At 37.3% G+C, this 18611-nt stretch overlaps 2 protein-coding genes across 2 annotated transcripts; both read left to right on the forward strand.

Annotated features, from left to right (window-relative positions):
• Positions 1 to 100: 100 nt before the first annotated feature.
• LOC127632370 (red-sensitive opsin-1-like) lies at positions 101 to 3327 on the forward strand. Its single transcript, XM_052110923.1, has 6 exons — positions 101 to 1000; positions 1134 to 1430; positions 1513 to 1681; positions 2209 to 2374; positions 2455 to 2694; positions 2835 to 3327. Exons 1-6 carry the CDS (start codon positions 880 to 882, stop codon positions 2931 to 2933), a joined length of 1092 nt encoding a protein of 363 aa, XP_051966883.1. The 5' UTR covers positions 101 to 879; the 3' UTR covers positions 2934 to 3327.
• A 2993-nt stretch (positions 3328 to 6320) lies between these two features.
• gnl3l (guanine nucleotide binding protein-like 3 (nucleolar)-like) lies at positions 6321 to 18404 on the forward strand. Its single transcript, XM_052111710.1, has 15 exons — positions 6321 to 6360; positions 6458 to 6498; positions 6925 to 7032; positions 7789 to 7905; positions 9842 to 9925; positions 10047 to 10182; positions 10280 to 10383; positions 11640 to 11784; positions 11905 to 11992; positions 12101 to 12278; positions 12362 to 12504; positions 14802 to 14938; positions 15030 to 15181; positions 17864 to 18038; positions 18242 to 18404. Exons 1-15 carry the CDS (start codon positions 6348 to 6350, stop codon positions 18307 to 18309), a joined length of 1689 nt encoding a protein of 562 aa, XP_051967670.1. The 5' UTR covers positions 6321 to 6347; the 3' UTR covers positions 18310 to 18404.
• The last annotated feature ends 207 nt before the right edge of the window (positions 18405 to 18611 follow it).

Raw genomic sequence — 18611 nt, forward strand, 5'->3', positions numbered from 1 at the left:
GCTTAAAAAAAGAAAGAAAAATAAATAATGTAGATATATTCTCTGAAAACAAGTGTTATCACTTTACAAAATGTTTCTTTGCAAGTACTTGTATCTTGTCTTAAAAATGTCTTCACTGGAAAATAAGACAAATAAATTATTTAGCAAGTTATTTTTGTGGTGAAATTGTCCCAACATTTTCTTTTACACACCGCCAAGTGTGTATTGCCAAGTTTTACGCAATTTTTATGAAATATCTTCAACACCCAGACCAAATCAACTCAATGGGAAATAACTAATTTCAATGAGTTACACTGTGCTAGACAGGATTTAAACCTTGAAAAGTCAAAGAGAAGTCAATCGTAATTTCTACATTTAAGCCTGAAGGGGCTAAGCAATTTCCATTGGAATGTGACACTAAAAGCACCTCTTATCTAAGGAAGATTAACCTCAAAATTAGGCCTTACCTTTTGACTCCAAGTGTCCTTGTTGTATTGTGCGCATGCGCACCAATGATGTGCTTTCATCCCATATGTCTTTGTGAATATGCGAGGTCAGGCCCAGTAGGTTAAGACCCATAATTTCCATGCAGATTTGAGGAGGGGGGGCTTCCTGTTTTACGAGACATCTGTAACTCCAGCTGGCCTTAATTCGTTCCACGTAATATAGTTACAGTGTTACTCTTTGGGACGATGAGCTGGTATAAAATGTCTCTGACCCTCTCTGTCAGTTTGTGGGTTGCAATCTCAACCACAAGCGGGGAAAGCAGAGACAAAGCAGGAGTCAACCACCAAGTCAGGAAGAGGAGCGTCCAGTGACAGGTACAGCCAAGAACAACTTGCAAATGAGAATGGGGTGACAAGGAATTTGACAATAATTGTAAATCAATGTGTCTACTTTATGCTCTCTAAAGTTAGCAAAATGGCAGAGGAGTGGGGAAATGCAGTATTCGCTGCCAGGCGACGAGATGACACAACAAGAGAGGCGGTTTTTACATACACCAACAGCAATAACACAAAGGGTAAAAAAAATACGTTTTCTTCAGGAACTTTGTTAGACTAGACATTATTACTTACAATACTAAACAATGTCACTTTATACATTATTATTATTATACTATACTATATATACTATATTGCCCCCTCTGTTCACAGATCCCTTTGAGGGACCCAACTACCACATTGCCCCACGATGGATCTACAATCTCTCAACATTGTGGATGTGCTTTGTGGTCGTCGCCTCAGTCTTCACCAATGGCCTGGTGCTGGTGGCCACCGCCAAATTCAAGAAGCTCCGCCACCCTCTCAATTGGATCTTGGTCAACCTCGCTGTGGCCGATATTGGAGAGACCCTTTTGGCCAGCACCATCAGTGTCATCAACCAGATCTTCGGCTACTTTATCTTGGGACACCCCATGTGTGTTTTCGAGGGCTACACGGTCTCTGTATGTGGTAAGTAACGTTATGCCCAGAGCCAAGTTTCCTCGTTGCAGATGCTTTCGGTCTCATTTGTCAGCATTTGTCATTTTATCAGGTATTGCCGCTCTTTGGTCTTTGACTGTCATCTCATGGGAGAGATGGGTGGTTGTCTGCAAACCATTTGGAAATGTCAAGTTTGATGCTAAATGGGCATCTGGTGGCATTATATTCTCCTGGGTTTGGGCTGCTTGCTGGTGTGCACCTCCCATCTTTGGCTGGAGCCGGTAAGGATTTAAATATTGTTGCATTGCAGTAAAGTTTTCAATTCTAAGTTGTTTCATTCCTTCAAGTAAAAAAAGAAAAGCTATTGGAATACTACACTCAAATAAAACATTTTGCCAGGTAGAAAAAACATGATTTAATTTGACTAAGTAAACCCAAATACATTTGGTTACATGCAACGTGACACAATGTAGACAGCATCATTTTATAATGCGAGCACTTTATTTTACAGTATTGTGCTACATTTATGTTCTATATAACTACAGCAGTGGCTAGGTATTAACTCTAAACCTAACCCCAACCCTAACCGTAACCCATTTTAAGTACATAGTATGTAGTTACCTAATATTACTCATTACTTTCTTGGGTAAGTGCATAGGAAGTATACTGAAAGTACACATACTGTAAAATAAAGTGTAACCATTTTAATAGATGCAAGATGCATTTGAAACAATGCTCACATCTGGTGTAACTAAGGTGTACAATGTGTAAGTAATATTCCATTGTGGTACTCTACTCTTCCCTGTAGGTACTGGCCTCATGGTCTGAAGACCTCCTGTGGACCCGATGTGTTTGGAGGAAACGATGACCCCGGAGTCAAGTCCTACATGATTGTACTGATGGTCACCTGCTGCTTCCTCCCTCTTGCCATCATCATTCTCTGCTACATTGCTGTGTGGCTGGCCATCCGCGCAGTAAGTTCATCTTTTGAAAAACAGAGAAATGTTGTTTGTCCACTGTGGAGAACTGAGCATGCTTTAATCTTCTCCAACAGGTCGCTCAGCAGCAAAAGGACTCAGAGTCTACACAGAAGGCCGAAAAGGAAGTGTCTAGAATGGTGGTTGTCATGATCATTGCTTACTGCGTTTGCTGGGGTCCTTACACTGTCTTTGCCTGTTTTGCGGCTGCAAACCCTGGCTATGCCTTCCATCCACTGGCAGCAGCTCTTCCTGCCTATTTTGCCAAGAGCGCCACCATCTACAACCCCGTTATCTACGTCTTCATGAACCGACAGGTAACATTGCATTGCATGAAATAATCAAATGTGCTTTGCATAGGTTGCTTGTTTTTTAGTTAGTTGAACTCATTTTGGTAGGTTGAAGAGCTCACAGACCGAAATGGACATTTAATATTTGCTTCTGTCTTGTTTTGCAGTTCCGTGTATGCATCATGCAGCTCTTTGGAAAGAAAGTTGATGATGGCTCTGAAGTCTCCACATCCAAAACAGAAGTGTCCTCTGTGGCTCCTGCATAAACCACTGCTTGTCAACTATATCACCTATTTTAAAAAAAGAGGACAGAGAAAAGGATTTCAGAGAACTGGACTTCAAGTTGTAATAGTCTCAACTGTATATATTTAGCTACAAAAAAGAAATCCTTTGGAAAAAAAAACAGCTTTTTTTCTGTCCTGGGAAGTGTCGAACATCAAACTGAACACCATTTTCAAGACTTGAAGGGATTTATTTTGGCAATCTGTTGTCTCATGAGTAAGTCTCACCAAAGTTTTTCATAAAATAACATGCAACGAGCTGTAAATTCAAATAAAATGGTCGAAAGCAGGTCACTTGAACAATGTAAAAATCTTGCATTATGACTAATTCTGTCATTGTCACAGAGCTTTGTTTTGTAGATGTATTTGCATATGTAAAAATAACAAAAAAATTAAAGTTTATCTTATATTGTTTATTTGTTTTCTGAAGAAAATAAAACATGCAGCAAAATTATATGTTGTAGTCTTTCTTTTCTTTTCCAATTATACACAGTTTTAACAGTTTGCAAAAAAGTGTAACAGTTTTTAATGGTTTATTTATAACAGTACAGAATTTCCTTAATGAATAGATGACTTTATCTAATTGCACATGCCATGGAACCAATTAGTTGTTCATGAAATCCACTGCAGAAATTTCCTTCATTTCAACCGATTGTTATTACTTTTTCAGTTTAAAATGATAACTGCATATCAAAAGTTGAACTTGCATTATAAATAAAGGAATAGAACATTTGTTTCAAGGGTCTTGTAAAAGATTGATGCTGAGATGCTGAGAAGCCAAGTAACACCTTGTAAGCTCACGTAAGCCCTCAATTCCACATCAAGAGGATAGAGGATTTCACCTTGGCTGGCCAGTGGTCACTACTTTTGCTTGGAAGCTTATTTCACAGAACTCATCAGGTTAAAACATTGCTGTGTTAATTGTGCATGTGTGAGTGCATGAAGGTGTAGAAGGGCTTCTGTTGTCAGCATTGCTCATGTGCATTTGGTGAACTAAAAGGTGCACAGTGACAGTAAATCAGTTACTAAAACAAGAAAATGTGCGTTTGAGTGTGTGTTTGTGTACAGGCATGGCTATACTTGTAAGGGGCATATTAAAAAAAAAAACTCCTCACTAATGTAATGAAACATGATGAAAACTGACCAGTGAGCAGATTGCGTGAAGGTTAGGTTCAGGAGATAGGGGTTTATATTAAGGCAAATATCATTTGAATTTCTTTTAATCACTGATGTATCTTTAAAATGCCATGACTGAGTCAGCATGGCTAGCAAAAAGAAATACACAAAATCATTTACTGCCCTCAAGTTGTACCTCATTAGAAAACTGCTCTGTTAATGTTTTTACAAATTTCACCAAATGGTGAATATAGATTTCACCCTTGGAAATTACTGTTGGTCGGTACAACATTTCAATCATAAAACAGTGGTCAAATATTGCATGTTTAGTTAGATACTGACATCTCACATGACACAAACACTCTTAACCAGAACTGCTTTCTGTCGTGTGGTGCTGGAATAATCCACGAGGTTCCCACTCAGCTTCTTAAATTTGAGTCCCGCCTTCATCGATTTAATTGACTATTTCAAATGACATTGACGAGCGTTGTTAGACTACAGAGCAGGCAAAACAATTACACTTTTTTAAACCATATTGTTATTCCTGCACCAACTTAATTCCTGCACCACAATCTGGCCATATTGATTATCCCCTCAATGCATGTTGTTGTTACGGCCCTGATTTTATTGACACTTTTTTACACTTTCTGTTTTCATGACTGTGAATGGGTTTCAAACTTTTTTGAGAGGGAAATTTTGTCTTTTTGCACTGTCCACGTGCTTGTTTTGTGGGTCATTCTTCGGATTAAGTAATATTTTAACTTGTCTGAATACTCCCGCCACAACATTAGGCACATAGTAAACCTACAAGAAGTCATATTTTCCCACCTCAGGAATAAATATATATATTATTATTTTATTTTTTTTCTGTTTTGGACACCTTTTGTTCTCAACCCTGTTACGGACACAATGGAAGTGGTTTGAAAATTATTCAAAGCAATACTGGTTATAAAAGAAATAAATACCATGTGTCCCTCATACTAATTTAATGACTACAAATGTAACATTTCTGACAGTTTTCTCTTTTTTTATGCGATGATGCTACAAATAGCCAAAGTGTGTCTGTGGTCTCCTTATTTTAGTTTAAAATGTCTTAACTCAACCCCAATTTTTTTTTTTTTGTTCGGCTTAAAATAAATGTATTGAATAACTCAGTCCTATCACAGGTTGACAAACAAAAATGTGATAGGGTTGTTTGTGATGGAGTTGTGTATTGTGGTTTTTGTTTTTTTTTTTTTGCTTAAAAATGGCCTCTGTTCTTTGTGTGGTGTAGGACAGAAGACCATATATACATGAAATTAATAATTCTACAAATATTTATGGATTAAAATATCATTTTGTACATGCTGATTTAATATCTTAGTTTCATGTGAGTTGATAAGCTTGACTATATAATACTGTATAATACTATAATATACTTCAAAGTATGAATACAAATTATGATCCCCAAACTGAAGAAAGATATATGATGTCACATCTGATAGCCTACATAATGTCACCTATAGGTGGAATCAGATGGGCTGAAAATAGTGTATGTGACAGGGTTGAGTTCAGACTGAGGAACAAACCTTTATAGCTTTGTTTATATATATATATATACATATATATATATATATATATATCCATCCATCCATCCATCGTCAACCGCTTATCCTGTGTACAGGGTCGCGGGGGCTGGAGCCTATCCCAGCTAACATTGGGCGAAAGGCGGGGGACACCCTGGACAGGTCGCCAGTCCATCGCAGATATATATATATATATATATATATATATATATATATATATATATATATATATATATATATATATATATATATATATATATCGTGTTATTATTTTTATTTTATTTTGTAAAATATCTTTCTCAGCAAAGGATAAATGTTACACAAAATGTTTGCATTAATGACAAAATATTTTGACAATGTGCATATTTTATTAATTATTTTCTAGGAATAAATTCAGTGAAGTGCCACAGGGACATGACAAAATGCATGGTATAAGATAGAATGAAGACATTCTTTTATTATAAAGATTGTTTTAATGCATTAATTATTTTAATTTATTATAATTGACTTTCAACATTTTATTTTAGTCAAGAATCACTTTAAAATTATTATTAAGCAGTATTACTGAAAACCAAGAATGACCCTTATATCTTCAGAACTGCTACTGACAATGGATTCCAGGCCACATAACTAACTTGAAGCTGCCGCAGCTTCCGTGAGAGACTTTTATTTTGAAACATTGGATGCCAGCTTCATATTAGGAGACACACGTGCAGTTATGTCCAAAGCAAGTGAGTATGAATTCTGACTTTGTTTCACATGTACATTATTATGAAGTTCTGCTGAATTAATTGTCATTCTTATTTAATTACGTTTGCACTGTTACAGAACAAAAACGAGCGAAACGCCTGGGGTTTTGCGGTAAAAAGGTGCGTAGTTCAGCCGAAAGGCCAACTTGATTAAAATAGAAAATGGTCACTGTCAGATTTTAAGAAATATCATTTTTATTTTTGAGGCAAAGTTATATTTTTTAATGTAATTACATTAATAATAAGCATTAGTAACTATATTTAAAAAATAAAAAATATTTCTTAAGATTGTAAATCCTTAAAATATAAAAACAAAAAATGATAGAAATTTGATTATACATGTTTGAATTATATTTGCATGATGACCCTGCTAAATAATTTTTTATTCTATCTATCTATCTATCTATCTATCTATATATATCTATCTATCTATGTTGTATTAGTGCTCTGTGTTATGCAATTTAAATGTTGCAACGAGGCTCTATTTATTTAACCAGTCTGTGAAGTCATTGGCTGTTATCTGTGTTTTTTTTTTCGTCTCTGAAGCCCTGGGATGGGCAGCAGTCTCAAGCAGGGAGGAAGGATCCTGGCTTGCCTAATGTGCACAACTTCAAGGAACACAGTCTGAGACAAGCTGAGCTCAGAAAACAGAGGGTGAGAGAGATAGATTTGATAAATCTGCTGCATATCTGTGAATAACAATGTTTTACTAAATGTTTGAATGGTTGCAAGCACAACCAGTCAAAAGTTGGACACATATTTCTTACCTATCATACCCACATTTTAGATTGAATGTTAATAAAATTATGAAAAGTTAGTCAAATAATGAAATGACAATGGGAACTATGTAGTAACCAAATTTGTTACATTTGAAATGTTATATTTAACTTCTTCAACATAGCCTTTCTTTGTATAGATTAGCGGCTGTCAAACTTGGGTCCGGAGACCCATAGAGGGCCACTTGGGGGTGTAAAAAAACAAAAAAAGGTTACAGAAATAGTCAATCCAGCCCATCTGGCACCAACAAACACGCCATAGTCCAAATCACTGAGATCATATTTTTTCCCCATTCTGATGGTTGATGTGAACATTAATTGAAGCTCCTGACCCGAATCTATATGATTCTGTGCACCGCTGCCACTCGATTGGCTGATTAGATTATTGCATGGATGATTGTTGGTGCCAGATGAGCCGGTTTGAGTATTTCAGTAACTGATGATCTCCTGGGATTTTCACGCACAACAGTCTCTAGAAAACTACAAAACTAATTTCAAACATTTAAGCATAAGCATTTTTTAAGATAATGAAAAACAGAAAAAGCAGTCATGTGTCCAGACTTTTGACTTGTAGTGTATCAGCGTCCATGTTAATGTGAGATTTGTCAACACTACTGTAATACATTTGCTCTAGATGGAGGAGCAAATGGAGAGACAGAAGTTGTCAAGAGAGAAAGAGATGATGAAAAGGAGAAGTCTGGACAGTTTCCAGAAAGACATTCAGCGACGGCAGAGAGACTTTGAACAGAGGGTTTGTTGTCCATGCCAACTCTAGAATTTTTTTTTTAAAGGTCCCCTGACATGCTTCTTTTTGTAGACTTTGATATAGGCCTTAGTGGTCCCTAGTACTGTATCTGAAATCTCTTTTACAAAATTCAGCCTTGGTACAGAATTATAGCCACTACAAGCCAACCCATAATGAGCTTTCCTTCAGACGTGCCGTTTCGGTGTCTGTAGTTTTAAATGCTAATGAGGAGGAGAAAGGCGGGGCAAGGTGTAGTGTGGGTGTGGTCTTGACCAGCTTGCGCAACGGTACCATGCATGTTTACATTGGATATATTGCAATGGCACTTAGACACGCAGTCGTTCAAGCGTTTCAGTTTGAATCAGTATCAGAATGAGATTCATTAGCCAAGTGTGTGCAGATAGCATGGGGAAAAAACTGTTTTTTGTGCCTAAAGTTAGATGTTCTAGTACGCAGAGATCTGAAATGTCTGTAATTTTGTAAACATATCACCAACAGGAGAACGGATATCCAAATAACAAAGAAGTGTACAACACTTGCGTTACAGTGTGTGTATTCACACATATACCTGATGCTATCTACCTTTACATTAGCGACAGTAACTCGGCTGTTAGCTGCATAGCTAATGTTACAGCCACATTCTACGTGTAACAAGCTAGGTAACCATAAATAGTAAAGCAACACAATTATATATAATTAGTTGACTTTACTTGTCCGAGGTTTGTAGGTGAGCCAAAGAGAGTTGGTACTGATCCAGACTTCAGTTTCAGACGTTCAGCATGCCCAGCTCTGAACTGACCCATGTTGTGAAAACAGTCGTCTGTGAAATGTTTGGCGCAGACATACAAAAATTTGGTGTGTTGTGTCGGTGCATTTCCAGAGTAAATGAAATTTATCCATTGATCCTTCTGGGGATTGGATGAAGGAAGTAAAAAAAGACTTCTGTGATCATTTGTGCATTCAGTTATTGAGCAACTTTTGTGCTTCGAACGGTCACACGCCATGATATCTCTCGAGGATAAACTAAAATCGCGCGCGTTCGTACTTCCTAGCTCGAATTCTCTGGGCGGGCAAAGCAGAGAAGGGGGAGGTAACCTTTCCCCCATATGACGTCATCCAGGGGAGATTCAAGATCAGCCCGTCTGAGATCTCATTTTCCCACAGGCAGAGAAAGATAGCCAAAACTCTGTTTACACCGTCTGAAATTTCTAGACACGAGGGGACCAAATACAGGCTAGGGGAACTAATATTAATGTTAAAAAACCTCAGAAAGTGAAAATTTCATGTCAGGGGACCTTTAATAAACACATTTTCTTTAAGGGAAACTTCACCCAAAAATGAAAATTCTCTCATCATTTACTCAACCTCATGCCATCCCAGATGTGTATGACTTTCTTTATTCTGCTGAACACAAACAAAGATTTTTAGAAGAATGTCTCTCTCTGCTCTGTAGCTCTGTTTGTCCACACAAAGCAAGTGAATGGTGACCAGAACTAGAAGGTCCAAAAAGCATATAAAGGCAGCATAAAAGTAATCCATATGACTCCATTGGTTAAATCAATACCCTCAGAAGCGAATATGATAGATTTGTGTGAGAAACATATAAATAGATATTTTTTTACTATAAATCTCCACCTTTGACCTTTCCCAGCCAGCAGGTGGCTGAATGTAAAGTGAAAGTGTAGATTTATTATTGATCTGTTTCTCACCCACGCCAGTCTTTTTGATTACTTTTATGTACTTTTTGTAGATTCAAAAGTTCTGGCACCCATTCACTTGCATTGTATGGACCTACAGAGCTGAGATATTCTTCTAAAAATCTTAATTTGTGTCCTGCACGAGAGAAAGTCATTCACATCTGGGATGGCATGAGGGTGAGTAAATGATGAGGCATTTAATAACCATTTTAATAACTGTTTAATTGTTTTTTCCATTGATGCAGGAACTTCAAATGCAAAACTTGGAGAAACATGTCAATTTTGAAACTGAGAACTCAAGAAAGGCGTACTGCAGAGAATTTAAAAAGGTACTGCTTCTTGTACTGACATGTTTGATACCTTTTTCATCTTGGGCTTGAATTTTCAAATGTGGAACTTTTAATAATCAGTTCTTAATAGACTATTACTTCTTGCTTCTTTAAATATCAGGTAATAGAGGCAGCAGATGTTATATTAGAGGTTCTGGATGCGAGAGACCCGTTAGGCTGTCGCTGTCCGCAGGTTGAACAAGCTGTTGTACAGAGTGGAGCCAACAAGAAAATTGTACTTGTTCTGAATAAAATTGGTAAGAAAGTAGTACATTTTTTGCCTGTCCAAAGTTTATGTTCTCTGACAACTTAATTTAGCAGCAGACAGTAAAACATGACTTTATCTGCCTCAAGATTTGGTGTCCAAGGACATTGTGGAAAAATGGATCAAGTATCTTCGCAATGAGTTTCCTACTGTGGCTTTCAAATCCTCCACTCAGCAGCAGAACAAGAATTTGGTGAGCGATGCAGTCTTGATAAATATTATTATCACACAGATGCAAACTGCTTCCCTTTCAGCAGAAGTGTCCTTTACTGAAGCTATTTTGCCCAAATATTTAGGTAAAATGTTCTACAATTTCTTTATTAAAATCACTTGAAAGCATAAAAAAGCTTTAAAGGTGTCATGCAGTGAGAAATAAAATTTTCCTTGATTTTTTTTGGCATGTAAGGGGCCATCGTACTACAAAAACATACTGTAAGTTTCAGAACTCAAAACTTATTTGTTAGTCCAAAAAAAAAAAGGTTTATTTAAACCATTATTCCTAAACGACCCCTTTTCTACTTCCTCGTCTGTATTACGTAATCGAGATGAATACATCAGCACAAGTCTGCCTCTGCATAAACGGGTCAATACCTACCTCATCATCGCCTCTTGTTGTGGAGCTGCCGCTCTGCTGACGTTACATCTTAAATGCAGTTATATTTAGTGCGTTATAGATTGATTAAAGTTCAAATAATACGGAAGCAGTTGATGTAAATAACTACAAACTCTTAATCTGGCATTTTTCTGTGTGGTCAGCGCATCTTCTATGAGTTGCGTGAAGTGTCCCGATGTAAGGGGGAGAGATTGAAACTGCACCCTGCTGATGTACACTTCCACGGGGATGCTCGTTACTAGAGCACGCATGCTTAATGCAGCTAGATTATAATGTGACTTATTGAATCATAATATATGTCATGGTGCATTTCTTATCATAAGAAAATTGGCAATACTCACCTTTATTAATACAAGAGAGTTTATTTTTTTTTTGAGAGTTAAAGATGGACTGAAGTCAACAGAAAGGTGAGCGAGGGTAGTCTTTGCCCCATTATAATACTTTTTAACAAAAAATACTTTAAATGTTTTCCCAATCGTAGCAGTGGGCGTTTACATTGAAGTCTTAAAAGGGGACATGACCTGAAAATGGAGCTTTTTAATCAGAGGGCCAAAAACAGGATAGAAAATGGACAATTACAATGTGTGCTGTGTTTGATGAACAAATCTCACTAACATAATTGGACCTCAGTGAACATTATAAAATAAAATAAAAATGCAATGCATGAGATCTTTTAAATGCAACAAACAAATATACACCTGTAACATCTGCTATGACTTTCTCACCTTTTTCTCCTCTCATGACATGAGTTTCGTCCCTCTTATCGGCCTCAGCAAATCAAATTTTACAACAGCCTTCCTCATTTTTAGTACTGTCGCCTTGTCTGTCATTCACAGAAACGCAGCCGTGTGCCTGTGACCCAGGCTACACAAGAGCTTCTTGGAAGCAGCGCATGTGTCGGGGCCGATTGTTTAATGAAGCTACTAGGAAACTACTGCCGTAACCAAGATATAAAAACCGCTATAACTGTAGGAGTGGTTGGTGAGTTTTCAAACCATTGAGCAGTAGAGAAATGGCCGCTATGTTTTTTGGTTTGGTAAAATGTCACTATTATACTGCAACAGGCACCTGGAATCACATTGCCCCGCTTGATTGTTCCAGGTTTTCCAAATGTGGGGAAAAGCAGTTTAATTAACAGCTTGAAGCGTGCTCGTGCTTGTAATGTCGGAGCTACACCTGGAGTTACTAAGTATGTGTAGAGTTTTGTTTATATTTCCTATATTTTTTAAAGATTTGTATCCTTTCATTCAAATTTTCTGCTGTCCTTCCCTCAAATCAAGCCGTTTTTTTTTTCCAGGTGTTTACAGGAAGTCCATCTAGACAAACTCATCAAACTTTTAGATTGCCCTGGTATTGTAATGGCAACATCAACCAGCGACGCTGCCATGATCCTACGGAACTGTGTGAAGATCGAACAGCTAGTAGACCCAATTCCACCTGTTGAAGCCATCTTGAGGCGCTGCAATAAAAAACAGGTAACGTGTGGTAAAGTAGTTTTAGTGTAATTAAATGGCAAATTAAATGATTCCCTTGAAGTTTATTGGTTGTTATTTTATAGATAATGGAGAACTACGGTATTCCAGACTTCCAGACAGTACATGAGTTCCTAGCCATACTTGCCCGTCGTCAAGGCAAGCTCAGGAAAGGAGGACTGCCTGACACTGACAAAGCTGCCAAGAGTGTTCTTATGGATTGGACCGGGTGAGTTTATAGTCCCGGTGACCTAAACGTCACATCGGTTTTGGGGAAGCTACTTTAAAACTAGTTTCCAAAGCTACTCATAACTTGAAGTAGTTACACTGCAGTCAAGCTACTCTTTTATAAAAGCAGTAAGCTACACGACAATCTACTATAAAGTAGTTGCTAATTGCATTGAAGCTAATAGCGATAGATGCTACCAAAAGCATCATCTTTGCACTAAATGCAAAAAGTGTTAGATGCTGTTTGCACATCAGTGCAAATAGTGGCAGATACTAATTCACCCCTAATTAAATACTGACATACAATATTGGAGCATCACTGCAGTATGTTTATTGTCTTTGTTTAGAGTCCCACAAACACCCTACAACAACCCCTAAACCTAACCTTCCCTTACAAAAATTAACCATGGTTTTACTACAGTAACCACAGTATCACAATGGTATTTTGTTGTAAAATCATAGTAGCCACAAAATGCATGGTTACTATAATAAACACTATAAGACTGTTGTCACACCATGGTTAATTGCATTAAAACTATGGTTTCTGCCAAAAAGAAAAACATGGTTACTACAAAATTACTGTCAACCCTTTCTTTAAACTTCCTGACCTTCTTATTGGCCAACTTCAAGGAAATCAACTTTCATATTAATTAGTATTTTTTTTTAATTATAAGTAGTGGAGACAGGAATCAGGATAGACACAAGGCGGAGATGAACCCGGGTCATGCGTGAGAAAAGTGCATCCACACTGTCATCACACCCCATCACGATTACTACAATATTACTATTGAAAATGCAAATAAAACATGGTTACTACAGTCTTGTTGACTACAATATTACCATAGTGAAACCATGGTTAATTTTCTTACGGTTTAAAAAGGGTGACAACATTAAATTAGACAAATGTACGTCTTCATATACACTAATAAACAAAAAAGCATCCTATTGTATATGACTGAATAAATTGATAAAATCAGCAATAAAGAAAAGAGAACATCCCATTGAATCTGCACAATGGCTCAAGTGAATCATTTGTGAACTAGTTAATTTACATAAATCGTCTAACAGAACCCACTCACTAAACTGAATCCTAGTATCCAACGCTAAATAAAATAAAATCTTTTATTTTAATCGGTTCATTTACATGAACTGTCCGAAAGAACCAATTCACTTAAATTATTTAGTGTTCTCAGCGCTACATGAGAGAGAGAGGATGGTTTAGATGGGTGCGTTGGATCACTTCCTTGGCTCCATCGCTGCGTTTGTGGTGCTTGGTAGATTACTTCGGAATTGTAATCTGGTCCCGATTACAAATTGCATGACTAAAATTGTAATCAGAAAAGTAATCTATTGGATTACATTTTATGGATAATCTCATTTGATTACTTTCGGATTTCTTCTGACCTAATTCTTGTTCATTTGATGTCACATGCATTGAAGTAGGATAGTTTTTACCATTGTGCCATAAATGAACATTAGGCTAATTTACAATGAAAAATTATTTAAAAAAATGAGAAGAATTTGGGGGATTAATAAATTAGGAACAAATTACTGCCATTGCGTAATTAATTAATTCATTCATTCATGTAATCCATTGAAATAACTAATCTTTTTGAGTATTTTAAAATGTAATTGTAAAGGAGTCAATGGAAAGGAGGTGGCGAGAACCGGCTTGACAATATAAATAATATTTTAATGAATAACAAACCAAAAGACAAACATACACACATGACGGACATGTCCGTAAACTATCTCTCTCTCGTCGCACCACCGTCTGCCATCTGCCCTTATCCCTCTCGGAGGTTTAATTAGCCTGATAAGGGGCCGGGTGTGTATAATCAGAACCCGGCCCCACCCTCCACCCTGCCACAGTAATGTAATCTAATTACAAGTACACACATTTTTAAACTGAATAGCTAATCCAGATTCAAATGTTATCTGCTACTACTCTGCACTGTGTGTTCGCAATACAAAGTGACAAAGTCAGTGTTTTGTGACGCTGCTCCTTGTAAAATTAAGATTGTTACTGGAAAAGCTGCGCTATTGTGTAAATGGATGAACTACTGTCATGCTACTAAAAACATTATTTAAGTTAGTGCCGTCACTTCTTTTCATTTACTTCTCCCCAACACTGCATCACATTGACTTGTTGTTTTAGGCTCAGAATTATGCACTGGAGAAGAAGTCAAATCTAAATGTGCTGCCTTGCAAACACTAACCGTGTTTGTCTGGTCAGAGTCTTTGGACTGCATTGCAAGTACATTTGGAATTCCTGTTTGAACTCTTTCTCTGTTAAAGGGGTCGCATCAGTTACTTCACACATCCTCCGGAGACACACATGCTACCCACGCATGTCAGTGCTGAGATTGTAGCTGAGATGGGCAAAGCGTTTGACTGGGATGAGTTGGAGAAGGGCAATCTGGAGGCGCTTGCTGGTAAATTTGTCTATACTATAAATGGATAATCACCCAAGGCATATTAACATATATAAGCAACCTTTGGTATATTATTTTCTCTACAATCTAGAGTGTAGTACATCTGACTTAAAGATGGGCTTCTGCATGACTACATCTGGAATGACTCAAGGGGATCAAGGAGAAGAACCTGCAGAGCTACGAATGGATGAACCTGACAATCAAGAGACAGCTGAATCAATGGATGCAGATGATGACCCAGAGGTATGTCAGTTATGGGGCTTTTCCACTGCACGGTACCACTCGACTCAACTGATCACTTTTGGGGGTTTTCCACTGTGGATAGTACTAGGGTTGCAGCGGTATACCGGTTTCACGGTTTGAAAATTGACGGTTATCATACGATGTACATTTGCTTATCTACGGTATTGAGAAAAAAATGCAACCGGACGGAGATTCTCACATGCGCATCTCCTTTCCTTCTCGACTGTCTGTCAGACTCGTCAACTTGCGCCACACACACACACATGCAGCAGATGTCAGAGAGAAGCGAGGGGAGGGGGTCTGACATGAGTGTGTGAGTTAAAGCAGTGTTTCTCAACTGGTCTATTCGGACTGAGTATGCCACGGTAACTTCTCCCATTGAAGATATTTCCGTGGCCGCACAAGTGATCAACTATGTAGGACTGCCGAGGCAGATTTAATGGTTATCACCCAAACAGCTAAAGACTTCTCATCTGCACTTTCGCGAGTGTAACGAGCTCGCGCTAATGATCTGCTCTTTTCTCTGGCGCGTGCGTTCAACAACTGGGCTTCCCTCGATATTGTGGAGCACAGACTTCAAAACTGATGTGACCAATTTCAATTCTAGAGAGAGTTTTCTAGTTTAAAGTGTTACGGAGATTGTCAATTCGAACCTCTCAAACAGTAGCAGCCCTGACATGCCAAACAGCAATGAGGAGGAAAAGAGCAACACTGTGCTATGTGCCAAAAAAATAAATAAATACAAAATCACACACCATCACCTTTACAAATTTGTTTCAGGATTTTGTCAAAATGTTATAGTTTCATATGAAATAATCTAAAGGTAGAATCTATTAGACCTCATTTTATATCAACAGTGGCAGTTGTAGTTAAAGTTTCAAGATGTGTTTCAGCCAGTATTTATTTTTCATAAATACATTAATTTATTATTATTACTATTATTTAAGACTAGCACACTGACCTAACCATGGTAACGAGGAGCCTTTCCTTCTGTGTAATATGTGTATAAATATGTAATATTAGGTAACAAACGGGATAATAATGGGCTCATATAAGTAAATATACTCTTCAATTTTTAAAAGGAGGGAGAGTACTTCCTGTAGATTTTGTTGTTGACATCAACATAAATAATGACACTTGATGCATGTCCTTGTACTGGAAAACCATGAACAAAACTATGCAGCATAAAAGGAAATGCAACTCAGGATACATTAAATACAGGTTATGCTTGATCTATGGCAGGTCGACACTTGATTTCCAATGTAAAATCTGTCCTGAAGCAAAACCAATTGAGAACCACTGAGTTAAAGGTACAGACAGGAGCAGTCTGGCCTCACTGTCACACATCTACAGTATATGTTAACAGTTAATAATCATAGGACATTACTTCAAAAGCTCACACAGCTGATGTTATTTTTCATTTAGTAGTTAATTTAACATGCTGCGATAACATGTAAACTAACATGCTTTAGTTAAATAACATGTTATAGTTACATGATATTTTTTATCATGTTTATAGTTCTGTTTATTATAATTCTGTTAGCTTTCTTATTTTTTCTATTTATTTTATTTTCAAAAGGGAGACTTTTGTTTTTACACATACTTAAATACAATAAATGGTTTCAAGTTTCAATTATAATAATGTGTTTGCTCAAAAATAAATAAATTAATAAAACTTCTATTTTCACTGATAATACTAATTGTGTAATACCATATACCGTGATATTTTCTGAGACGGTTATCATACAGTGAAAATCTCATACCGTTGCAACCCTAGATAGTACCTGGTACCTTTTTTTTAGTACCACCTCGGTCGAGGTTCCAAGCGAGCCGAGCCGATACTAAATGTGAAGTCAAAATCCTGCAGATCACTGATTGCTCAGGGAGAATAGTCACTACCTGCGTCACTGGATTTCAGACACGTGACATCAACCCGCTAGTTTTAAAGTTAGCAACAGCGATAACAGTATAATTTCTTCACGTGAATTTTGAATTGTGAAAAAAGAAATGGCTGTGCGGAAAACCACTCCATGGTCAATAAACGAGGTGAAGACGGTCCACATGAGCAAAATGAAAAAGTCTCTCAGGAAGTGTATCAGCTGTTGGCCGCACACGTAAAAAAAAAAAAAACTTAAGTGACTACAGAACCTTCAAGGAAAAGTGGCAAGTGGTTCGACCAAATGGATGCTATCTGAACCGGCAAGAATTGGGAAGGAGAGTGCCCTGGACTCTGCCACGATGGAGGATGGTACATTTTGTTACGTTAACTCTATATTCTGCTTGAAAGCTTCACTTTATTTAGTTGACCAGCTACTGGAATCTTGCTTCTAAAACAACCAGGCCAATTTAACTGTTACAGTTGTGTAAAATCACCATGCAAGGTCAGTTTGTGTCATGTTTAAGATGATGTCATGGCATAGAGGCGGCGCAACTATGACGATCAGCCTATAATCCCACCCACGTTGAGGTGGCACTAAACTGCAATGGAAATGCAAGCTCAGAAATTTAAAGCGAGTAGAGTTGAGGCGAGTCGAACCGTAACGTGCAGTGGAAAAGTGCCATTTAGATGGCTCTTTATACCCACAGTTACGCCTACAGTAGTCATTCCACAAAGGGTAGTTTGTGTGCTGTTGTTGATGGTAGGTTTCAAAACTCTAATACCATTTTTCTCATTCAATTAAGTTTGGACCAATGACGGTTGAGCTCAAAGTTCCCAAGACAAAATCCAGTTGTGCGGTTGAAGCAGCAGGCCCAAAGCCAGTGGACTTAAAAGATATTGTGGATGTTGACCCACTCATGCAAGGACAGGCACTCCTGGCTGCCAACAAAAAGAGAAAGAAGCAACAAAAAAGAGCCGGTAAGACCTAATCTCTACTTTAAACCACGGTGCAAGTTTATAGCATCTTATTGGGGTTTTAAACTGTTTGTTTTGCATGGATTACAAATTCACACATTTTGAGGAAGGCAAACACTTCCTTCACTCGAATTTAATATGAACACAGTGTGTTGGTCTACTTGAAACAGTGCTTTAGAACATCACCTCTTTCTTTTTTTCCATAGATAAGCTTGGCACCAAACTTTCAGATTCTCTCACATCGGCTATGAATTTTTCCTTCTCTGACAGCTGATGTGATGATTATTAAGAGGAGTTCATCCTACCCATGGCTAGAAATACTCCATGTTTGTATATTTAAATTAAAATGTGCAAATAAATCTTCTTTTCTCTGACTTCTAAGACTGACTCATAAGAATGCATCTCTCAAAACAACGGCCTCTACAACATCTACCTACTCTCAAAACATTTTTTTTTAAAGATTTATGCATTTCAAATTCACAATAAAATAAAAAATAAATAAGTTTTATTTAATTTTGTTAAATATTACAATTCAATTTGATTTAAGTAATGAAATTGAAACACGTAAATCTAAAA

Source organism: Xyrauchen texanus, chromosome 39 (assembly GCF_025860055.1).
Source record: "Xyrauchen texanus isolate HMW12.3.18 chromosome 39, RBS_HiC_50CHRs, whole genome shotgun sequence".
In the NCBI taxonomy this organism is placed as follows: Eukaryota; Metazoa; Chordata; class Actinopteri; order Cypriniformes; family Catostomidae; genus Xyrauchen; species Xyrauchen texanus.